This window comes from Mchenga conophoros, linkage group LG7, assembly GCF_057382185.1.
Source record: "Mchenga conophoros isolate Kocher_MC1m ecotype Shallow Benthic linkage group LG7, M_conophoros_male_GT1.1, whole genome shotgun sequence".
In the NCBI taxonomy this organism is placed as follows: Eukaryota; Metazoa; Chordata; class Actinopteri; order Cichliformes; family Cichlidae; genus Mchenga; species Mchenga conophoros.
Genome location: NC_140532.1, coordinates 34,177,130 through 34,202,837, shown reverse-complemented (window position 1 = coordinate 34,202,837; position 25,708 = coordinate 34,177,130). Strand labels below are relative to the sequence as shown.

Sequence of the window (25,708 nt, the reverse complement as noted above, 5' to 3'; positions counted from 1 at the left end):
GTTTCGGACTGTCTGGACAGGGGTGGATAATAAATAAATATACTGTGCAGGCCTACACAGGGGTGCTCAGGTGGTAAAGCAGGTCACCTACTAACCAGAAGGTTGGTGTTTTGATCCCAGTCTGCTCCAGTCAGCATGCCAAATAACCTTATAGGCAAGATACTGACCCCACGTTAGCATACGTGTGAATGTTAGATAGAAATCACAGCATAGAAAAAAGTGTTTGTGTGAATGTGTGTAAATGGGTACTCAGAATAGCAAAGTGCTATATATGAACCAGTCCATTTACCATAAGGAGGGAAATGTTAGGAGAAGGAGTGAAAGAAAACTGAAGGAAGGAAGTAAGAGGTTATGAATGGTTTATCTGTCAGCAGCTGTTAAAGACAGTGAGACGGTACTATATCTATCACATTTCCCTAGTACAGTTTAACATACTCAAATGCATATACCTTAATTTGTTTATGCTTTATTGGACCCAGAAGCCAGTCTGCTCAAACAGCATTTTAAAACACCACAATGACACAATAAGGTGCTGGAAGCATTTGATAGGTCCTCAGAGAGTTTCGTCCATATTGACATGATACCATGATTCGTCATGTCCAAGAAACCAGCTAAGGGATGGATTTGGCATTCAACTGCAGCTCACTGGGTATTTTCTCTTTTTCTGATAACTCTCTATAAACCCCAGAGATGGTTGTGGTGGGAAATCCCACTAGATCTGCATTTTATGAAATACTCAGATGAGCCTGCCTGGCATTAACTAACATGTGATGTTTAAAGTAACATGAATCTCTTCTCCATTCTGATGCTCACATTGAACTTTAGCAAGTCGTCTTGATCATGTCTACATGCCTAAAATCACGTGTTAGCCAGCAGCCAAACACACATACATCTGTCTACATTTGTCACATTTTAAATGAGGTTTCATTTTTGGTGATCAAACACTAAAGAAATGTAACTGCCCTGCTTCAGATGCAGCAAAACAGGCCCTGACCATGATACTACCACTACCAAGGATCACTTTTCACTTTACCTTTCACCGTCTTCCTCCGAGTATGGAGCCACAGTGAGCACTGATGTAAAATCTGTTAGTGATTCAGGCTGTTGCTGCCACCGGTACACACTCCTATTGTTACTACTCGTGCGGTGAATGTGTGGTGATATAAAACTCGTGTGACCGGTTTAACCTGCTCTGGTCAGACCCTCTGCCCTGAATAGAGTCTCTATGTAAACAGAAAAACAATGAACAAGCTGTTGACAATCAGCAGTTAGACATCATCAGAAGACTGAAACTTGACTCAGTGAAAAGGGGAAATAAACACCACACCCTCACCACTAAACAACACATAAAAATATGGGTTAATCAACAGAAGCCATGGATACTGCCCTCTATTTTATATTAAAGCAACATAATTTTGAAGAAAAAAACGAACACACAGATCAAAGTAAAGATATTGAAATAATTTATTTCCCTGATACAAGTGTAAAGTATTGCTATAGTACAATTATAGGCCTACAAAGCATCTTAAAGCACGGATTTTTAAAGTTTTTAAGGCATGTGGAAGATAAGAAGACAGTATATACATGGGACACACTATGGTGTCTTTTTACTACAGAGGACTACACAGTTTGTAACAGGATATAGTTTTATGAAACGCCAGTGCAGATAAAATGGGTGTAATGAGGTATGACACACTATAAACAGAATATCACCTTGTCTAGTTTTACCAACATTATTATTATTATTATTATTATTATTATTATTATATCATCTTGTATTGATTTAGATTTTAAGAAATGTTAGAAGAAAAAGAAAAGGTGGGTAGTCTCAGAAACTTTGGTGGAAGGGATCCACCATCCAGTTATCTTCTTAAGCACTTAGGTTCACAAAGCGTTAGAGCCCCAGTCCATCAACAGGGGATAAAACTAAAACACAAAATCTTCTACAGTAGGTGTTCAGTTGGGTTTGAAAGGCAATGTCATACATTTCACAAAATGTTCACTCTTTTTATCATTCTTTGAACTCTTATTAGCAAAGAAACATTTCATCAGAGGACAGAGGTGATAACCCAGAGCCACAGCATCGTGACAAATGGAGTGAAACCACAACACCGACCGTGTTGCTTTACTGCAGAGGGCAAGGGTCCAGTTCTTTCCTTTAAATTGTCACGTGTTCAAACATCATTATAGCATGAAAGTTGACCTTTGTGAAATGACGTAGAAGAAAATCTTACGTAGTCTTACGTAGCAGAAAATCTTCTGTATGTTTAAACAGGTGTAAGAGCCATGCCAGCAGCTCCGTGAGTGCTAATTTTAGTAAGCTATTGTGGTACGTTGCAAAGTAGTCATTATGAATGGGAAGTTTGTCTGAAAATTCAGTTCATCTAATGAATTTGTCTTTTTATTCATTTTTTAATCATGTAATTTTGTAATGTTCTTCGGGGTTAAAACAGGGCGTTACTCATGCAAATGTGAGTGAATGTACAACAGATGTTGTTGTTGTACACTGGTGTTGTGATATGTTGGTGAATGTATATGTTTGAAATAAAAAATGAACTGAACTGAACAACTAATGTGGATTTTCACACATACATCTGAAAAACCTGAATGATCTTTGAACATAGCTCTACGTAAATACAAGACAAACGAGCACTGATCTATTTCTGAAGCTGATGAGCTGATGTTTACTTCCTCATGGAACCAGCCACTGAGAAATTTAAACATTTACAGAAAATCAGAAATATCAGCAAAGAAACACAAGGATTTACTAGCAGCAGTGTAAACGATAACAGGCAAAGAAGCAGCTTTGTAGTGTTTTACTGCACGTCAGCACAGTAGTTCAGTGCTACTAATACACATTAACACATTAACATATCTGCTAGTTGTAGAGGTGTTTCCATTGATTTGGAAAGTCGAGTTTCACCTAACATTAAAAGAAAGAGGAACAACAGAGCCTAATGCACTTTTTTTCAAGAACAAATGCAGCCATTTTTTTTTTTAAATGAACAAGATGTACATGCAATAATTCTTATATAACTTTTCTTGAAATTAAAAATATTTTTCTGAATTATTAATTTGGATACTTAACTTAGAAATTCCAAAAACATGTAATAAAAAAACTGCTCTGTTTTCCTGAATTAGATTAGTCCAGTTTAATTTTTTATAGAACCAGTCAAAAGTTTGGACTCGAAAATAAAAAGTATTTCTTTTTTCACTAGCTATTTTTGTGCAATGCTAACAGCAGTGTCTTGATTTCATGTGATGACATCACGAGCTGTACTTTTCTCTGTCTTTGCTTCACACTCATCTTCCCTGCATGTGTGGGGTTTTTTTGTGTGTATTTGCATCTTTCAACTCTACACCTTGCATATCAGTTGACAGATACACCAGTGGGACTGTCTTTTATGTGTTATCATTCCCTACATATACATTCATATTGCTATGATGTCTGGAAGGTGCACAGTGAAATAATAACACACCTCAAATGTTTTAAAACTAAAGTACGATTATTAAATGTAAAGTATAGAAAGTGGTTAAAGTGTAGAGAGTAAAAGTAAAAAGCTGTTAGAAGATTTGGGAGTCAATGGAAGTACAGATGGATTAAAAACTGGCAGCAGAAGTAACAAGCCCTACTCGGCGTAAGCAGGAAGAACATTCCCACATTCATGGAGGAGGCATCTCATTATTTTGGAAAAACAGAGCAGATTTTTTCTGAGATTGAAACACGGGACTTTTTTTTCTCGAGTGACTGCATTACGCTTCTACAAGGATCATAGTGATGCTCACAGTGGAGAAAATGAGAAGAACAGGCTACTTCTTGTAGTTTGTGCCATGTTTGCTGAAGTCCTGATGCCTTCATGTTGTTGGACTGCGGTTGGTGTTTCAAAGTTCACAAGTGCAGGTGGTTGGAAAGGAGCAATAACCTTGTTTCTCCTCACTAGAAATCAAGAAGAGAAGATTTTAATTGCCTTCAGGTGACAACAGACACATCTGTGCAGTCTTGGGTGTGTTAAGTAAAAAAAAAAAAAAAGAGCAGTTTTCAAAAACATCCTGGCATCTTTTATATTTTCTTATGTACGCTCTATTGCCAAAAGTATTTGCTCATCTGCCATCACACGGATATGAATTTGGGTGACATCCCAATCAGTCTCTGTACTAATTCATCCCAAAGGTCTTGCTTCAGGTTGAGGTCAGGACTCTGTGCAGGCCAGTCAAGTTTTTCAACACCAGACTCACCCGTCGATGTCTTTATGGACCTGCACTGGTGTGCAGTCATGTTGGAACAAGAAGGGGGCGTCCCCAAACTGCTCCCACAAAGTTGGGAGATGAAATTTTCCAAAGTGTCTCAGTATGCCGAAGCATTAAAAGTTTCTTACACTGGAGCAAAGGGGTAAAACCCAACTTCTGGAAAACAACCCCACATTATAATCCCCCCTCCACCAAACTTTACACGTGGCACAGTGCAGTCAGACAAGTACTGTTCTCCTGCCAACCACCAAACCCAGACTTATCCATTGAATTGCCAGATGGAGAAGTAGTTTGTCACTAGAAGTCTCCACTGCTCTAGTGTCCAGTGGGGGCGTGCTTTATACCAACGTTTTGCATTACACTTGGTCATGTAAGGCTTGCATGCAGCTGCTCAGCCATTGACACCCATTCCATGAAGCTCTCTGTGGCGTGTTCCTAAGCTAATCTGAAGGCCACATGACGTTTGGAGGTCTGTGGTGATTAACTCTGCAGAAAACTGTTGACCCCTGTGCACTATGCGCCTCAGCGTCCACTGACCCGCTCTGTGATCTTACCTGACGTACCACTTTGTGGCTGAGTTGCTGTCATTCCCAAATGCTTTTGCTAACAGTTGATTGTGGAGTATTTAGTAGCGAGGGAAATTTCCTGACTGGACTTGTTGCACAGGTGATATCCTATCACAGTACTATGCTGGAATTCACTGAGCTCCTGAGAGCGACCCATTCTTTCACAAGTGTTTGTAGAAGCAGTCTGAAGTCAGGTGCTTAATTTTATTACACCATGTGGTTATGGAAGTGAATGGAACATCTGAATTCAATGATTTGGATGGATGAGTGAATACTTTTGGCTGTATAGTATATTTTATTCAACCCTCCAGTGAGCAGGATTTTTGCCACAGAGGATGAGGTTGTCCATCAAAGTGAAGCTGTCAGGCTGCATTTATTTCTGTCATGCTTGAACTGATGTGTTGAGTGCAGAGTCTTTACTGCATTCCCACAGTAAAAAACCCATTGTCTTTGAAGTCAGGCCTTTTTTTTTTTTTTTTAGGAGGTTAAGGGTAACAGCTGGGAGCATGCTTTTCATCCACCCAAGCCAAAACATTTATTTTACTTAATTTTACTTGAGGAGACAGATAGGTTCATGGCTCAGATTTCCTTTTTTTTTTAACCTACAGTATTTTCAGTGTTTCTGAGTCCCACTCTTAATGTCAGAGGCTTTGAGATCAGATTAACTCGGACGTCTGCGGGCTTCCTGCAGAGCCTGAGTGGGACCGCTTAATGTAGACTGAAGAACGGCTTCATATAAGCCTGAATGAGGATTTTGTGGTTATGTAAGAGAAGTGCTGTAGAAAAAAAAGAATACATGAAGGTTTCTTAGGCTGACACAAGGACCGAGGGGCAGGGAGGAGGGAACTGGACTCAGCTGAGTCACACAGAGTGGATGTCAGAGGGGGCTTCAGGACCCCAGGGCTATCACCATCAAAGAAGAGAGTTCCAAGAAGATGAGATAAATTGCATGTGAGTGTTGAGCAAGAAAATGTTAGCATGTATTAGGTAGTAACATCTTATGAATAAAGGTCAGTTTGTTATGGTCATGAATCACTACGTGATTCTATTCTGTTCATGGAGCGCCTTTATCGGGGCTAAAATATGACATCATGAGAGCCTCCACATCTTCTTGCCACAATCACAGGATCAGTACAAATTAAAAGAAAGTATTATCGGTGTAATTTGCTGCTTACACTTTATTGACGACTGATCAGCTCCAGCTGGGTCGCCTGGGTGAGACTGTGTGAGGCTGAAAATGCAGAGATACCCAGTGACCCCTGAGTTCATTGTGCACAGTGTTCCTAAATACAGCAGAACAACTAACTATGGCTTCTTTTATGTAATTTTATGAGGACTAAATATAATATCTCAACAACAGAGTTGATCTTGTTGTCATGACTTTGTCTTATAAGGTAGTCTTAATGGGTTTTAATGAGCCCCTTAATGAGCCCTAGTTGAAGCCTATAGTTTCAGGCATCCATTCAAACATTATGAGCCCACTAAACGGCCAAAAGGTGGCATCCTACAAAGTCTACTCAGAGATCACCTCATTTAGTATTTAGTATTTAGTATTTATTTATTTATTGTCATTGTCAATTGGGATTTTTCACAAACATGGCCAGTAGAGGTTGACTCTAAAAGTGAGCAAGTCCCCAAAGACTTTCATGTTTAAAGCACACACCTCTAGAACATATATGAACTTTTGGATACTTTTTAAAATGATATTATGTGACAAATAATGGAACTTCCTGTGAAGGAAGGGTCATCCAAGAAGGTTTTACATGAGTTTTATATTATTCTGTCTCTTGGAGGAGATATGAGACTGTGCTTTAGACGTATACATCCACAGTGTCTTTTGTCCTCTCTTCCTCCACTCATCTCCAACCGGTTGCAGCAGGTGGCCGCCCCTCCCTGAGCCTGGTTCTGTTGGAGATTTCTTGTAGTACAGATGGAGTTTTTGCTTCCCACTTTCTCCACGTGCTGGATCAAATTGGGTTGTTTGCGTGTTGGTGTTTAATAAAGCGCCTTTAGGTGACTGTTGGTGCGCTTTGTTGCTTTAAATATATATAATAAAACTCAATTGCACTGCACTGAACTGAATATACAGTTTATCGGCTTGCCAGCCATACTTGGCACTTGATTATGTAGTGCTCCAACCACCTGACTCCAAAATGGCTCTACATGGTTGCAACCAAAAACACTAGTATGAAAGCTTCAAAATGCATGGTTAAAATATGGGTGGGTTTGTGGGTGTTGGTGGCTTTATCTTTCATGGTCTTTGGTAAAGCAATGTCTTGAAAGACGTGTGCCAAACAAACAATGTTGCAAGTGACCCCATATGGATGTGAGAATATATCTAAAAGTTTGGAGCTTTTATGCACAAAGCGATTTTTATGAGCTGTTTGGTTGGATGTAAACCCCAAAATAAAATAAACCTAAGCAGGTAGTTTATTTTAGGCACCAAAAGCATAACTTAATTGCTACGGTATCTGCAATTGGAGATTTTACAGTCACTTCTTGGCATGACCACCAGATGTATACTTTCTGTTTCTAAGACTGAATGAAACAGATGAGGTGACACGAATGGAACTATTCAAACAATTCAATGGGCTGATAACATTTAAACTGTCGTTTCTGGACATAGAAACATCTGAGCTTGACCTCCCTGAATATTTTTCCCCTCCTCCCCCTTGTGTGACAAGTGAATGTAGCCTGAGATCTGTTCTCTAGCTAAATAATTCAGTTTGATGCTGTACTGAGTGAGGGGTGTACAACCACAGATGGATGTTAAAGCTTCAGCTTGAAAAATAATCTTGTTCACTTTCTTCTCAGGAGCCAGTCTGAGCCTCATTCAGCAGGGCTCCGACTGGATTGCTTGTTAAATGTTTACTGGTCTTCGGTGCTGGGCCTGGGTTGCTTGTATTCTAACGATAAGCTATAGCATTACAGAACCCATTAAGACTCTGCAATTGAAATTACATGGCTTACCAAGTAGACATCCAGTTCAGAGTCAGATTGGCTTCTGCTGAGGGACGGCAGTGGATCGTCCAGAGCAATCGTTGAACTGGAGGCTCGTCGGTCTTCACTGCAACATAGAAATACAATTTACTGTTGTGTATGAGCCGAGTTAATGTCTACATCATCATTCATCGTTCAGCATCCTCTCAGAATATATTGTTGAATATCAAAAGAAAGATGTAGCTTTAGCTCTTTAGAAAACAGTAAAAACACAGTTATTTGGAACATTTCATCAGTGGCAGGGGAAAAAAACTGCAGCTCACAAGCCACAAGAAGCAAACTTTAGAGCTGAAAATGAACTGCAACTCCTAAAAACACACAATTCCTCAAATGGCCACTTCATTGCTGGCTCCATAAGGAAGTTGATCCCCATACACTAAAGCCTTTTTGAGCAGCTTCCTGATAACATAGTTCACCACCCTGTCATCCAAATATGGTCCTTTATGGCTCCAACAACATGGCAACGGCCAAATTTCAAGGCTTCAAATATGTGCAAGTTAAACAATGTCCACAAAAATAATCTCAATGGTTGCACACTTTCATGTCTGAGTCAGTGTGAATCAGATCAAAATATCAACTTTTCAACTTCTCTTCTGAAAACTGGGCTTTGATCTGAAAGCAGTACATGTGAAGTACCTGTTTTCATAGTCTTCTTCCTCTTTTCCGCTCAGTTTTAAAGAAACGGCAGACTCAGGTAGAAGATCCGGCTGTTTGGAGGAACTGTAAACTGTTAAAAACAAACACACCGTCAGCGAACAAGTCAAGCAAAGCTTCTAATAAAACAAACATAAACAAAAGAAACAGCTTACAGTTTCCATCCAGGTTGTCCATGCTTTGGGCTTTCTTCTCCTCCTTCATCTCCTTCAGCGGTGACAGAATCTCCTGGGAGACTGACTTTGCATAAAGAGAGTTCTTCTTCCTCTTTGAAGATGCTCCCCTTAAAGCTTAAACACACAGAGAAAGAATTTAAAACAAAAGCTGCGTTTATGCAGGAAACAGAATGGTGGCAGGTTAGCATGACTTACGATGGCTCTTCTTGAAAACAGTCGTGCCCATGAATTTCAGAAATCTGTCTGCATAAAAACTGGGCCTGTGCACTGACACTGTGTCCTGAAATGAAAACAGGGCACACGTGTGAGCAGCTGCATACATAAGGGATAAAACAGCCTGGAGTTAAGGAGAAGTAAGAAGTATTACAGACCCCGTCATGTACAAGAGCCTTCCAGGAGTGTTCCACCTTCTTAACGAACCTGAAAATGATTAAAAATTGAAAATCAAATGAGTTCATTATGTAACATTTTTACTTGTGTAAATATTTATGCTTGCTCTCGACCATAGACTGTATATAATAAAATGGAGGTAGCCACTGTGGTTAGCAAGGTTGTGCTGCACAGCCTTGAAATTTTTGTTTTTTTGTTCTTGCTTTTCACCACCAGGGGGCAGTGGTTAACCGTATATGTTCACATAAACGTGAGCTGTTTAGCTTTTTAGATTTCCTTTTAAATACCTCTATTTCCCCTAGGGGACAGGTGTCGAACTCCAGGCCTTGAGGGCCGGTGTCCTGCAGGTTTTAGACGTGTCCTTGATCCAACAATTAATTAAATGGCTAAACTACCTCCTCAACATGTCTTGAAGTTCTCCAGAGTCAATGAACTAATCATTTGATTGAGGTGTGTTGACCCAGGGTGATATCTAAAACCTGCAGGACACCGGCCCTCGAGGCCTGGAGTTCGACACCCCTGTTCTAGGGGCTGCAGTTATAAATAAGAATGTGCTTTTATTAAGGACTTGCCTGGTTGAATAACGGTTGTCCTGACTGCACCATCTTGTGGTACAAAGTGGTATTACCTGAAATTATATCTTTTCAACACAATTTACTGTCACAGCTGTTGGTATTCGTTCATCCATTTTTGTTGCAAATCCAGCTTTTACATGCCTTCTATGCTTCTGATGGCTTTGCTGCAATGCATCTCTTTAATTTAGTTGTGGGTTTTGGACTTGGAAGGCCACCTCAGCCAAGTTGAGCCTGAGCTGCAGCCGTGCCTCACAGCCATGACTGTGTCAATCTTGCCATGAGAGATGGGGACAGATCCCATTTTGGTAGATTTTCCAAGTTTAAATAATAAATAACAAATAATATAGCCTGTGTTTACTGAGCCAGTAATGAGTGTTTAAACTAATTTAAATGTTTCTGAAGCAGGAAAACAGGATGAAAACCTGAGAATCATAAAATATAAACTAATAATAATGCCAAGGAAACAAGAGTCACAAACAAAAAAAGAGTCGCATGTCTTTGCCTATTTTAATGAATTTGAAAAAAAAAAGTCTACAAATGTTTCTGTAATGCTGCATGGGGATGGTTGATCCAGGTGCAGCTGAGTAAGGATGATGAGACAGTTTGTCTTCTGCATGTTATTTTTGTGCATGTTAATGCTGTGAGCTCACCTGTAAGACTGAAGAATGTCGATAATTCCTAAAAAGATGAGCAGACTCTCGTCTTTATGTTTGGCAGGAATTCCACCCAATCTGGAAAAAAAATTATGATAATTTTACAGTTTTTTAAATGAAATTATGCTTTTGAATGTCCAGCTTTTCTACATTTTTGACCAGATCAGCGAGCAGTGGGGTTTTAAAAAAAAGCCACTAGAAAAATAAGGGAAACAAGACCTAAAAACAGGCGTTTTAGTATGAAGCAAACCGTTCTTATTAGATTTGACTGTGTGCAAACTAGTATGTATAAAGTATATGGTAATACTTATTTTAAGATAAAAATAACTTGTGATGTGAGATGTTAAAAAAGGTTTCCTCTATCATATGTGCTGCTTAGTCCAAAGTGTCCACTTACGTGTCATCATCTGCCACTGGTTCTGGGTCCTTGACATTCCCCTGGATGGACTCGAGGGCGGTGGAGTAGAGGACTTTCTGTCCTCTCCTGCTGTCACATCTGCTTCCTCTGCTCAGCGGCTTCCTATCCAGAACGTGAATCCCCAGCAGGAGACTGTAGTCCATGATCTTAAAGCTTTCCAGGACCTGATAAGAGACCAAAACTGAACTCAGGGAATCAAATTTTAAGAACCCCCTTTGAAAATTAAAAATTTTTCTTTAATGTTTAATAATTAGTTTGTCAGCGCTAAAAATTTTTAACCTTCCATTCTTTTAACTGTTTAAATACTACACATGCTAGTGGCTATCAGGTCTGAAACCATGACACTAAGTTCCCCAGAGCCCACTGATTTACAGGGACACTATAAGGTTCTGGCCAAACAAACAACCTGCAACTACTTCAGTGGCATTGTTTAAAAGAAACTCCCATTCTGAAATGCCCACCTTTAGAGCATCAAAAAGCATGTCACAGTGTGACCTGCACACTACAGACCTTCTGGTGGACCTTGAATGCGGTAGGCCATGAAAGATTTACATTATAAAAATAAACAAAGCTAACAGAACAGCTGTGGGATTAAAATAATCCATTACTCTTCATTTAAATAAATCTGAATTAGTGTTGTATTTTCAGTAGAGGAAAATGAATGAAGTAATGGTGGCTATGGCATGCTGAAATCAAATCATCAAAACATTAAAATGAGGTAAAGTTCACATCAGTCATTGTTTAGGCAACTCGTGTAACGAAATACAGACACGAACCACTAAAAGGGTCAATCGAGCCTACAGAACAGAGCCTGCGGTATTAGACATTTTGTGGTTATGTGTGTCCGAGGCTTCTAGTTGCTTACATAGGCCTAGTATCTCTCTATATTCCCAAATAAAGAGATATTTCATTTGAATCCCACAGCTGAGCTGAACAGGAAATTTTGCCAACTGTTAATGAGATTTTGTCTGAGCAAATAAACATTTATTTATCCCTCAGAATGATCTGGTGATCCTCTGACGTTTAATCTACCAAAAAGAAAGAGGTCAATACTTTAATTTGTTCCCTACTTAGACCTCATACCTAAACCCTTCCATTATTGGCATTTATGAGCTAACAGGTTAGCCACGTGGAGGTTACAAATGACATGCCTGCTAAAGAAAGCTACTTGATACGGACATGAACCCCACAGAGCTGCACGAATGCTTGCTTATCTGTCAAGCAATCAGCTGCAATCACCTTTCTGATTTCCTATTTTTTCTATATGTTTGTCACACTTAAATGTTTCAGATCACCAAACAAAGGCAATAGAGAATTTCCCGTCATTATTTTGTTTATTATATCACCTTTTTGATATATGTCCACATTTTTTACTCAGTGGTTTTAACAATATAATAATTTGAGTAATAAAATAAAACAAAAATCACCTACAGTTCAATTTTCTTTATAAAAATAAATGAATAAAAAGTTTTACTTTGAAGGAAGTCCCACTCCCAGAGATCAACCCTGGATCTATAAGCAAAAATACAGTAAAGCATAAGCCTCAATCCCTCTGACCAAGCACTTATGTCACGAAGTACCTCTTGTAAATAAAGAGGGCCTTAAAATGTGCTGCGTTACCTAATGCACTAACTGAGGTCGTATACAGCAGCCCAGTATGAGCGTATTACATCCAGTTTGCGCTTTAGCGTCCAGCTGCTCCGCCTGACCATTAGTCAGGTGTTTCGCTCTGCTGCACGCTAATCCTTCATCAAGTGACCACTATTGTTTCTCGCTAATGAAACAATAGGCATGCACTAATGCAGTCATCAAAACAGCTCAGGGAATAACAAACAGGGACACAGTTCCAGGTGCTGGCCTGTGTGATGTTATCAAAGTAGGGGAATTGCGCAGTTATCATTGGCTGAATATAAACTCTGGATTTTGGGTTTATTTTGGCATAAAAACCAAGTGAGTGATGTTTTTCTGATAAAAGTTTTATCCTCATGACCATTTAGTTTGGAGCTCTGGAATAACTGGGATTTTCTGGGACCTTTCCTTTTAGAGAGTATAGCTAAGCATTCGAAATTTGGGCAACACTTACCTTCCAAATTCTTAAGAACAAGCTTTGTGGAAGATCCTATTAAACCCGCGAGATAATTCACAGCTAGTGAGCATCAGGTGTCTTGTGTCATATCGCCTAAATCAGTTCTGAGCATGTCAGACAAACCATCTCTTATTGTTGCACAACATGTGGAAAAGGTCAACCGACCAGAATCTCTGAACACTGTCAAAAGCTCATGTATGAAAACAGGATGTTCTTACTGTGTCAAAGTTATTAGCATGTCTGAGCTGCAAGCAAGGTACATGCAATGTAAATCAAACACTGATATCATCCTAACTCAAACCAAGTGGTTGTAATTAACCCAACCAAGCACCTTTAAGTGCCTATTGTAGGATTTATGGTCCCATGTTTGTGCAATCCCATGAAACTCCAGCAGTGCATCGCCCTATGATGATGGCAATGGCAATTTCATTTATATGGCACATTTCATTACAAGCAAACTCAATGTGCTCAGCACAGGAGAACATGAAAACCAATGCCAAACTCAGTGAAAACAGCAAACTATAATAAAGCAAGACAAATTAGAACAAAAACCAATAACAAAAACATACTGAATGCAGGCATGTGTACATAAAAAGGTTTTTCCAAATACCTGAAAGCACCTTGGGCACCCTTAGATCTAATTCTGGGAACAGTTAAAATATCTGCAACTGATGACATGAGAGGTCTGACTGGACAGTGAACAGTGAGGTTAAAAGGGCGATAAATGTAGGTAGGATGATGATTAGTTCAAAAGTTATTGTGAACAACAGGGGAGGACGAGTGAGAAGCAAAAACAAAAAGATTAAAGATTAAAGAGGGCGCGAGAAACACAAACAATGGCTGCTTTTAATGACTCAGTTTCACTTGATTAAAAAGAGCAAAGACACCAGCAGTTGTAGCCCACATAACTTTGATGTTATACCCTTGTGACAATGCACAACCGCAAAGTGCAGCGCCTACAACAGACAATAACCTGCTGCCATGCCTAAACAGCAGGACACTCCTACAATTAAGAAAAAAAAAAACCGCGTCAAAAGAAAATTAATTAGCGAGTGTGCAAAAAACAAAGCAAAATAAAAAGGTATAAACGGACTGTTAAGCATAGCCTCCTGACTAAAAAACTTCCAGTGTCTCTAAAATGGGAGCATTACAACTCAGCTCCCAACTTTGCCATCCTGACACACACGATGTTCATAAAAGTGAGATGCAAGCAGCATCGGATAACCCCGCATTATGTGAGCCCTCAGGATGAGAATGTATTGCTGAAGGCATGCTAGACTAAACACTAAATCTACTTCACTAGCCAGCAGTTTAGTGGATGTGGCTTACAACATAAAAATGGTAGTTTAGCTGGATTTGGTGTCCTCGGGATTCCCATATACTTGTTTGCCATTCACCTAGGGACCATTTTTTGCCCGAGGACAACACAAAGGTTACGGTTTTAATGGTCCCCAAATGATGAGCTAGCAACCCTCTTAAGGCAATCTTTTTTTTAATTAAGTTGTTAGACTATGTTGTTTCAAGTATCATGAAAAAAGTACATTTTTGACTTGTGATCTTTAAAAATGTTAGCGGTTGATATATCCGACAAGTAAAAATGCACATCTTAAAGGTGTTCCATTCAATATTTATCTATTGAATGCAACACATAGTTGCTAATGGATGTAACATCCTCATGTAAACATACCCGACAGTCCCTCTGCAAGGTTTTCATCAAGGCACTATATGTGTCCGGGTCAAAGACCAGGCCCTCGTGCATGTCCTGGAAGTCCAGGTCTTTGAATGTGGGTGAGGGCTTGGAACGCTCTTTGCGTGAGGCACGGCGTTTGTACGAAGATCCCTTCAGGTCGTACTTGTAGTGCATCTTCATGGCTCGCGGCAGCACATTGTTCATGACCACCACTCGAACGGTGATGCCTCCACACTGGATGCAGTAGAGGCCGTAGAACTTGGGCAGTAACGTCCTCGGGTTCTGATTGAGATTCTACAATAACAAAGATGATGGGTTTTTTTAAGTGATAAACAGAGAAGGAGTAAATGTCCCTGATAATATTGGTCCAAATGAATCATTTTATTGTCCATTTTAAGTCAATTTAAGAAGAGAAAGACTGAAACTGCAACTTTCAAATAGGAATTAGTCCAAAATAAGTGGTCGGAGAAGAAATGTGAACATACACATGTAAACAGGTCATTTTGGGAACTGTAGATTATATCAGTGGCATATTAAAAGGTGATATAGTAATCAGTTCCCTTTCCCCAAAAGTAACATTTTAGCTAGTCATGTCCATGTGCTGATGCATGTGCACAGCAGTTCCATTTTAGGTTCAGCCGACAGAAATCTTCTTTTCTAATAAAGATTATAATTAGGGATGGATTGTGTGATCCTGACCATCTGTTAACTCCTGCACCTCCCTGAACTTGGTTGTGCTGGGTGTTTCTTCCTGTCAAATAGGTGTTCTTTCTCACCACTTTCACCAATTAATTTTAATAGGTGGGGTTCTCGCTAATAATGTTGAGTGTTTTTCATTAGCATATAAAGCAGCTTGAGCGAACTGTTAAAACTTAAGTAATTACTAGTAGTATGGAACTGTATGTTGCACTTACACAATACTTCATGTGTGGCCAGAATAACCCCCCCCCCCCCCCCTCCCGCCCTTTACCTTGCTTTGAGTAATGCAAACATATGTTGCTGTATGGCTTTAATGCAAATGTGCTAAGACTTGTTTATTTAGTAGCTCACCATGTAGTAACCAGGAAGCAGCTTCTGCAGGAACTCTGCCTCTTTAGGCTGCACTGTCTTGATGATGAACTCATCATCGCTGGTGAGGTAAAACCAGGAACTGCTAGCACCGGGGTTGGACAGCTCTATCAGCGGCTCATTGCATATGGAGTACTGAAATTCAAAGTGAGGCAACAGTTTAAGCCGAACAATGTTTTGCAATCAACTCAGGGGAAATTTACACCACATTGTCGTGAGCCAGAATGTGAATTTGGGTCTCCACCCTCACCAGATAGTCGTCCGGTTTGATGCCAAAGAGCTCTCTGAAGTAGCGAAAAGCCAGTGGGGCGTATGTTTTCAGACGGAAATCTGGGAAGTGATGTGCCGGGGTCAGGTTGCTACCCTCACTGGAACACATACAAAATATTCATTAGTCTAGCTATTTGCAATTTTTAGGAGCACTGTGACATGAGCATGTAACAGGTCATGGTTAGAAATGCACAGGTGTAACTATTGAAAATTACTGATAGCTGATATCCATGAAATGAACTACTGGAAAGAAACAGCTGCAGTATTATCTTCCTCTAGTGACCAAGTGCAAAATGCCTACTGAGAAATAATGGGGTTGCTGAAACATGTGGTTTCTGTCAACCCACAAGTGATTATTTGCACACTTCTAAAGGTAACTTCCCTCTTTTCTTAACAGCAATACAGGTTGGCTGCCACTGTGTTTGTTTAAATAACTTAGAGTAAGATTTCTCATAATAATAATTTGCATTTCTTTCTTTCGTTGGTAATATGTAGTCAACTTATTTTTTTTGTAGGCTGGGAGAGAGTGACATCGTCACTTTCTCCCACACTTGTCACACTTAGCTGACTTACATAGTTTTGGTTCATTTTGGGGTTTAGGCTTAGTACTTGGATTGTGACTTGATGTGCTATGTAATGAGGCCAATCTGGGATTTAAAGCTTACTCAAATCTCCCAAAAATGCATTCAGTTCCTTGGTAGGTAGTGATAAAATTAAACTCCCTGACATTTCAGAGTAAACCTAACATGCATAGAAAACATCCTAGATATATGGGGGGGAAATCCCTGTGCATGTGCATTGGTCATTCTCTGAAAGGATTGCAGTGCAAATGTGAGTGTACCTTGGCAGGAAGACGCTCTCCACCACAGAAAAGTCCTGCATGAGAACATCTCTGTCTGGTTTCGAGCTGAGGTTTCCCACAGCATAACCGATGCCCAGCTGGATGGCGCCTTTGAGTGCAGCTGGTGTAGGCTAACAAACAAATTAGACATCCTAGAATTAGGAATTTTTTTTGTGGCACTTAGTTGCACATTTTCTTGCTTTCTTTGTAACATAGTTTATCGTTGTTCAACACTTTGGTCCGGTGCAAAAATACCTCAACACTGGATTAGCTATAGCATTGGCAAGCTTCTCTCAGTAGGAATTTTAATCTCCAGTATTTGTTAGCATGCTGACATCACCAATAATGGCTCCTTTAGTTTGTTTTGTAACTATGAGCATGTTAGCATTTAATTCAAAGTAAAACTGTGCTTACAGTTGCCTCACAGTGAGGACAGCATTAGCTAGATTAATGGTCTTATTTATATCATTTTTAGATATCGTGTTAATATACAAAGAGGATAGTAAGCTGAAGCTTTTTGATGTAGGAAGCATGTGAAACACAAACAGCAAACTATAAAATTTAGCTAACACTGAAGAACCAGAAACTGTAGTTTCTCTAGTGATCACTTCAGGTTGGCTCTCTTCTCAAAATGTACAAGTTTACAGCAATAAAAGACAGATTTATCACCTGGTACCACAAAAAATATTTTGTCCTTTATGAGAGAGTTATTTTTATTCTCTGATCTCCCTGACAGATCTCCCGATTCAGGTAGCTAGGCCTCTCCTCTGCTAACATGGAGCTCACTGTTATTATCTCCTCTTTGAACTTTCCAAGAATCTATTGCTTTAATTTTGATAAGAAACATTCCAGTATTTTGTTACTCTGTTACGTATCCCTGTTATTAGCCTGCATGTGTATCTGTGTGTTGCATGCATAGAGAGCATAAAACATGGATGTAGCTAACAAGTGATTAGCCAATGAGAATACAATTGGTACTCCAAAAGTTAGCATTCCCATTGTCACTTATAGTCACTTAATACTGAAAAACAAAACATATGGCCTAAAATTCTAACACTGGGGCTTCAAAACTGCAGAAACCTAAAACAATGGGTGATGCCATGGGTGTTATGGCCATCTTTTATACTGCCTGTGATAAAGTACAGTCTTCAATGATAAAATTGTGCTAAATGCAAAATTATAATCATCCCTACAGATTTTAATGGTCAGCATTTCTTTTTGTTTTTGTTTTGGTAAGATTCTGTGTATGGATACAAAGATACCAAACAGATACAAAATATGTCTGTTGTTTTTAACAGGGGCTCATTCTGGATTTTTTTCAAAGTGACACCTGGTGCTCTGTGAGGCTGTATTATGGGCACAGTTAAACGCCATAGTGTGTTACAGTAAGTCACAGCATTTCATTGTGGACCAAATGTAACGATATAGTGTGACTAAAACAATTGTCTTCATTTATATCAGAAAATAATTAAAATAAACAAATCATTTAAAATAAACTGCTTTGATTATATTGCAAGTCTGGAACAGGCTCCCGGCACTTCAGGACAACCTCAAATACTAAACGAAGCCTTAATACCTGTAAATTAATTTTTCCAATTAAAAGAAAAGCAGACATTTTACTTTAGAACTTATTTAGAGCTTTTTCCTGCGAGCCAGAGTGTGAAGCCGATCAGCCTAATCACACCATTTTCCCACCACTTGTTCCCTACCTCACAGAGCAGCTCTGTTACATAACACAGCTGATGAAAGAGTAGCTGCAGTCACGTTATTGCACTTCATTTGACTTAAAGTAATATTGCACATGACTTTCTGTATGACTTTTTGGATTTTTATTACCCCTTTAAGCTACTAATTATTTTTCCCAAGATCATGGTGTAGTCAATAATTAAAATAAATATCTCAGGAAAGAAAATAATAAGTTTCACATTTAGACTCTCAAATAAAAAAAACAACCTTTGGTTTCAGTGTTCTGTTTGACCGCAGATATTTTCTGTTTTGACATCAGCAATGACTTGGGTGGGAGTAATTTTGTTCCTACCTGAAGATTTTTCCATTGCTTGCTTGAAATGATCCACTCACCTTTTTATGATCCTTTGACGCTTTAGAGGTTTTGGTTCCCCTTCCTAGGGTGCTGGCAGGGGATGCTGACATCTTTTGGACAGAGAGAACTGGACTAGAGGGAAGCTCGGCTGTCCTTCCTCCAACTTTGATTCTGTCCGAGTTCCTTTTTTCCCCTCAGTGGTAAATGCACAAACAAAACAATTTACAGAAAGTGCATTTTCCAGGTAGGCTGCTCCTGTGGATGATGTAAAGAAAAAAGGAGTTACACAATGTGTTGCATTTGCATGAATGTCAATGCAAAGCGCACACACGCTAGTGAAAAGCTTCCCAATCAGTCTTGTCTAGTTGTTCCTGTGACTTACAGTATATCCTGGGCTTTCAATAATCTTTCTGTCTGGGGTACTTCTGGACTCTGAGGACCTTTTGGTGAATGTGTTAGTCTTTTAACTCCAGAATACTTCACAACAACGCTTGATCCCAATTAAGAAGGATTGGGAACTATTACATGTTCAATCCCCCCGTGTTATAACAGTGCACAGTGTTTTCCTGATTATGTGATCATCAGCTTCCAAAAAAGGACACAGTGATTAGCGAAATGAAGCCATATACCAAGATCTGTTCATTTCAATTGCATGGGCTTTAGATTATGGTTTATTTCCAATGTAATTCTCCTGAAATTACAAAAAATACAGACAACCCCAGCTAAGGGTAATTAATGTGAAAAGGCAAGAGGGGATACTCTATAATACAGCCTGCACCCATGTGTAATTACCAGTGTAAGAAACTTTAAAATTAAGTTTTCCCTTCCCCTCATATACCACCAAATATATTTGCTAATTTAATTTCATAAATCTGAAGCTTTGTAGTAAATATAATAGAGTAAATCATGTACCCCACTTTAAACTCACCTGAACTGCCTTCTGTGGTGTTGCTGCTAAAAAGAGACTGGGTGGTTGCTGTCAGCTTGCAGCATAGACATCTGTGCAAAATCTAAAGATCTAAAAGCTTCTTTTAACACAGACAGATTTCACTTTGCTTTCTGTTTAATTTAGTTGCGCTATAACCGAGTACAACAAACCACTGGTGGATTTGAATAACTAAAAAGACTGTTTCAAACTATCCAAACAGGTGGCGTGATAAAGGACATGTATTGGTATTTTAATGTGAAACAATTCACAGGTGACCTTCTTTGGCTTGAACAGAAGTCCAACCAATTTGCCTGCATACTTTTTTTCTGGCCCTAAGCCATTGTGCCACTGGATATATTGAACCCTGCCGTTCTTTCAAATATCCTGAAAAAACTCCCTTCTTGTACTCTGCATAAGTTCTAATTTTAGATGCTGAAAATAACTGTAGGACTATGATGTGGAAAGTTGAGGGCTGTATTGTGAGGTGTTACTTTCAACCTCGTGAAAATATATGCAGTTTTAAAACTGTGAAAATTAACTTCAGCAATTCCCCATAACCACATATTTATGTCATTCTTTATCATGGATGAAACTCCAGGAAGGTTTATAATTAAATTACAACATATTCAGTACCTCGTATTTTCATGCAAATGTGCATTCAAAACATACACAACCACTTAAACTTCAAACAAACAAATATGGAAACAATTGAAAAAATTAATCTGCACATAAGCAGTATTGGAGATTCAAGCATTACGTAAGTGTAACAAATAAATTATACACCTTTAATCAGCAAAATCTATAATCTGGAAACCTGGCAACAAGTCCATATAGGTTACAGCTGCATTATATTTGTGCCAGAAAATGGGCAGATGCCCTAACACTAACACAGTTGACTTACGTGTGTACATAAAGGCATCAGCTGGAGGTATTCTGTGATTCAGTTTGCAACTGCACCAGCATTTTAACCAACATTAGGAAACACAAGTTACTTTTCTTCTAGTAACATCATCTTGTTTAATGAGCAAATTTGAAAACTCTATCCTGGCAGACAAGCCCCTGTCTAATTTAAGCACTGTTTCAGGATGTGGTTTCGCGGTCTGTCTCTAAGAGAATGCAACTGTCTTTTCAGGGGGTCGTGACGGCAAAACTTGTTTTTTCAAGGATCTCACCTGCAGCTCTCCTTTGCATGTTTAAATTAGAAGCTGAATAGATATAAAAACCTTGCTAAAGATTATTAAAAACTGACCTAGTGGATCAGATCAGTGAATGAGGTTAATTGTATGGACATAAACTCTTTGGTAGATTATTTTTGGTTTGGCTTTGCAACACTTTACATATTGACTCCAACTTTACTCCAACTCTTCAGAGGGGACATTGAGGCTTGGCCAAGCTAGTAATGCAATGCAAACTCAACTGGGTTTGCTCCCGATAAGACATAAAACCCCTCACCTAGGAGTCATGCTAGTCAGATACCTGAACCAAATGAGCTGGCTCTTTTCGATGTGGAGGATTAGTTGCTCCACTCTTAGCTTGTCAGAAATGACCCAGCTACTAACTCTATATCTAAGGGAGAGCCAAAATTGAGCCAATTGAGAGCCCAAGATATTTGAATTCCTCAGCTTTGGTACAGGAAGTCATCGCCAACCCAAACAGCCACTGAAGGAGTGTTAAGACAATTCAGTCCATCAAAAAAAGTATTTATTTACATTTAGGAGTTATCTCTATATTCATGCCTGGATGGCTTAAAAGGGGCCAATAGTGATGCATTTACTGTATATAAAAGCTGAATGTTCCTTAACCCTTTAAGACCTACCATAAAACCAAGTCCGCCAGAGCTTATATTATATTTTTACATGCTGTGGAGCCATTTCTGGGAGCATTTCAAGTTGCTATACATCAATACAACCATTATAGCCTAGATTTTAATAATATGTATTCATTAAGTGCATAGTAATTACATAAATTGCAAAAAAGTGCAATAAACTACAAAAAAATTGAAAATCGTTTTTGCTTTTTTAACATATATTTCTAGTTAGAGAAATTTAAGAGGCTTATCCCTCATAACTGTAAATACAAAAAAGTTGCACAAAATAGTTTCCTACCACAGGAAATTTATTTTGAGTGTCTTCATAGTTTTATTTTTGAAATACACCAATTTTTATACACTGCAGGAAAAACGAATTTGCAAAAAAGCAGCATCTGCATCTAAATAAACTATTTCCAGCAGTGCAATATGAGTCCTAAGCATCCCAGAAACGACACAGAAAGTCATAAAGTCAAAGATAACTTTTAAAAAGACCAGTATAGGCCCTGAGGCCCTGATGGTAAAAAAGACTACATTTCCACGAAAATGACGTCACTTCCAGTTTCGGGCAGGTAATGGCGGAAATGCAAAAGTTCGCGCTGACGTCTATTCCAACGTAGGAAGTGTTATGAACAGCTGATCGGATCGGCAAAGCGTGTTTCTGGAATATTACGTTTTTGTTCCTGCAAGCGCTTTTTATGCAGTTTTTGCAAAGCTTTATGTGGAAGGAAACCGTGACCTAGGACAAGCTGATGGCATAAGATGTAAGTACAACTCCTCCGGTTTCATATGCAAAAAAATTTTTTGCACTAGCTTACGTGGTTGCTAGTACGCAAATAATAGTTACGCAAAACAGAGCGTGCCCGCTCCGATCGGCTCTAAAGGGTTAAGGCAACTGAAAGGCAAAGCTAATGTGATCACGTCTTAAACCTGATTCTTTTTCTAACAGTCAAAGATGGCGACTTCTCTCCTTATATAAAGAAGATCCATTAATATAAGCATGTTTCCAGTCTCTTTTTTTATGGAATTTGAGGCTCATTTTGTAAATTACAATATTATTTAGCATAAGTCAAGCTACTTTACACTAACTTACTACTGTTGATGCTGATGATGCATTTGTTACTTCTGAGCTGGAATATTCTATCTCACATTTTAGTGTTGTTTCTTTCCTTTCTTGAAACGTTGTGCTGCTGTTATGTCCTTCATTTATATACCATGTACTGGGTTATAAAGCACTTTCTGACACTATACTGTATAACTAAGTATGACATTCTTGCTTGAACATGCACAGATGGATCTTTTGGTATTGTCATATATTGTCCATAAAAGTTATATTAAAATATTAAACATTCCACCCTGAGTGGAGCCCACAGGCCCTCATCTCAATATAGTCTAGACTAGAAACACATTTCATTATGATGCAACAAACGTCAGCAGTATTGCTAACATCCTCCAAACTCACACACATCTGAGTGATCACTTCTTTACAACTCTGTCATTTCGAACAGGAACTCAACGCCGGTCCTTTACACTGCTTTTTATAAAAGACCTCTGAATTGATGTCTACTTTTAGCTGAGTGCTTTCACTGAAGGCCTATATTTAACTCAGTCAGTTCATGTGAATGTTTAAACCTGAACCCTCCTCACACAGCACACACACGGCAGCTGTTTTGCATGCATGCAAATGATGGCAACTCCTCGCCAGCTGGCTATGGCACATTTTATTTTTCTCTGACGAAAAGGAAGTGGAGCTGATTTCCTCTTGTGATACCATCGCCAGCATATCTTCCCTCTAAAGAGGCACACGAATGGCCCACACATGCTAAAACAATGACACATTCACAGCTAAGATGGCACAGATTAAGATGGAAAAGTTGACCGCTTGCCCCCCTTAACACAAAGTGGAGAGGCGGAAAAAAGAAGAGATTCTCACTCACCTTGATCGGCATGGTGCTGTGAAGAAACTGGCCAATGCGTGTCTGGGAAAAGGCAGTGACAGAGAAATACTGTGTGATATCAGCTCTTAGGCTGACTGTGGTGAAATGAGGAGCCAAGTGCTGCAGCGACTGTAGAGCATCCTCACCACTTCCTCTCTCCCTCTCTCTCTCTCACTCGCTCTGTCTGTTTGTCCCCCCGCCTACCTGTTGTATTATTTCCCAGCACATACATGACTCACTCTGAGTTGTAGAAAGGTTTAAAAGTGCAAGGTGTTAAAGTGCCAATGTAGGAAAAAGTCTTGAAAATAAATATCATGCACAACAGCTTTTAAAAGCTTTCTACCACAAATTTGGTCACATAAATATTGTTTACAGTAATGGTATAAAGCTAGCTCATAGAGTTATGTTGTAATATTAATATATGAGCTCAGAAGAAGATTTTTTATTAAGATATGAAATTGCAAAAATCACAAAAGTTGGTTGACAGGAAATGAGGGGAAAGACACAGGAAATGACATGGTGCAAGGATCAAGAACTCCTTAAGAGTCACAAATTTGAGATACTCTACCTTGATTTGAAATTCATATTTCCTGGTTTCTTTCTGGAATAAGATTTTACATTTTATAAAGGTTTTTTAAAAATAGGGTTGACCACTCAAAACCTATACATTCAATACAGCACCTTATTTACCTCACCTGCCCGGCCAGTTTAGAATCCCCAGGCTACCTAACAGGGATGTATTTGGACTTCAGCCGGAACAAGAAGAACATAAACGTCACACAGAAAGACACCGACCAGCAGATCTGAACCCAAAACCTTGTTACTGTGAGGCGATGGCGTATGTTCTGCTATTGCAGCATCTGAAACAACCGTGTCCACGGTCTCATTTCCATCTAGGTGACCCAGTCTCTCTGCCTTTGTTTCCTTCCTGGTGTCGGTAAAGCCATCCCCCGTCTTCCTCAATAACTTCAAACACATTAAAAAACCTTTTGGGCTTTTGAGAAGAAGCCAAGTCACTTGTCACAGAGTAACTGTTACCACAGCACCGGACATCAAATATAAATGCACTTTGTTTTTGTTTAAATCTGGTCATCCAGTGGCCTTTAAAAAGTGTCCCTTGATGTCTAAATTAAATTGATAAAATTAATGAACTCAAGTGGCCTTTTCAGACTGATACCATTTTGAATTCCACCTAATTTCAACACAAGTTCATTATAACCTACTGAGCGACCCAATCATTGATTCAAAAGTGCAAATGCAAGTCTTTTTTTTTATGAAGTCAGGGGTTATTATGAAGTAGTAGTGGTTTTATCTTTGCAAAAAGAAACAGCAGGACGGACGGTCTTAGCAGCACCTTTACCTTTGTCCCACTTGATCAACACCACCACACACACAGTTGGAATGTCTTAGAGGTAGATTCAACACATTATTATAAATGTATTAAAAGGTCAAAGTGTAAGCATTCATTTTCACATGCTTTCATGTGAAAATGAAGTTCACAGGACTCTGTGCAGCCCTAAACTAAGTGCACCCTTACAGCTTCAACAGGATTGAAGAAGGTAAGTGGCAGCCCGGTTCCACTTAGCAAATGCACTTGATTAAATATTTTTCACTAAATGTACCTGTATATTGTTCACATGTTTGAAATAAATTAACAAAACAAACGAACAAAACAAACAAATTATCATTAGGAAGTGTGACCAACAGAAATTTGGGCAGTTTGTTGGTCTGCACAAATATTGCCTGTTTGGAAGGATTGTCAGGAGAAAGCCTCTTCCCGTTACAAACCACATGGCAGGACATCTTAGGACTAAACAAATTGCAAGACTTCTGGAACAATGTCATTTAGCCAGACAAGACCACATGTGTGGTCATAATGCACAGTGATACACTTGGTGAAAACCAAAAACAGCATATAAAAACACCTTATACCAAGTGTCAAACACGGTGGTGGAGGGGTTATAATTTGGGCTTGTTTTGCGGCCACAGGACCTGAGCACCTTGTGGTCATTAAGTTAAGCATGAACTCATGAGTTACTCATGAGCAACACTGAACACATGAACACTGATGTTTTCCTGTCTCAAACATAAGGTCGGCTGCTCCACAAGTAAAGCCTGGTAACAGGACCATGATCTCAAGCACACTATCAAATCTACAACAGAATGACTGAAAAATAGAAAAATACTAGTGTTGCAATGGCCTGGTCAGAATCTAGACCTAAACGGGAGTGAAATGGTGTGGGGGACATAAAGAGAGCTGTGGGTAAACTAATGTCTGCAAACTGCAATAAACTGAAGCAATGTAAAGAAGAGTGGGCTAAAATCTTCCTATAACAACATCAGAGACTGAGAAAGCTGAT

General features: G+C 39.1%; 1 protein-coding gene across 2 annotated transcripts; it reads right to left on the bottom strand.

The window, feature by feature from the left end:
• Positions 1–1,448: 1,448 nt before the first annotated feature.
• On the bottom strand, positions 1,449–23,466 carry pip5k1ba (phosphatidylinositol-4-phosphate 5-kinase, type I, beta a). Of its 2 annotated transcripts, none has more exons than XM_085279003.1 (14): positions 23,349–23,466; positions 18,715–18,931; positions 16,636–16,766; positions 15,775–15,892; positions 15,507–15,659; positions 14,454–14,750; positions 10,660–10,844; positions 10,260–10,340; positions 9,016–9,064; positions 8,840–8,924; positions 8,624–8,758; positions 8,451–8,541; positions 7,785–7,881; positions 1,449–3,937 (listed from the first exon to the last, which is right to left on the bottom strand). In XM_085279003.1, exons 2-14 carry the CDS (start codon positions 18,784–18,786, stop codon positions 3,935–3,937), a joined length of 1,497 nt encoding a protein of 498 aa, XP_085135129.1. In that variant the 5' UTR covers positions 18,787–18,931; positions 23,349–23,466; the 3' UTR covers positions 1,449–3,934. The 2 variants fall into 2 exon arrangements, with proteins under 2 accessions (XP_085135129.1, XP_085135130.1); XM_085279004.1 differs by lacking the exon at positions 23,349–23,466 and adding an exon at positions 19,059–19,120.
• Between the last annotated feature and the right edge of the window lie 2,242 nt (positions 23,467–25,708).

Bases quoted from the DNA above. Each gene is read 5' to 3' on its own strand.
- pip5k1ba (XM_085279003.1), bottom strand. From the start codon at position 18,786: ATGTCAGCATCCCCTGCCAGCACCCTAGGAAGGGGAACCAAAACCTCT. The intron at 15,893-16,635 runs GTACACTCACAT...TATGTGTTCCAG, and splicing joins GAGAGCGTCTTCCTGCCAAG to TGAGGGTAGCAACCTGACCC. The intron at 8,542-8,623 runs GTAAGCTGTTTC...TGTTTTTAACAG, and splicing joins GGACAACCTGGATGGAAACT to TTTACAGTTCCTCCAAACAG.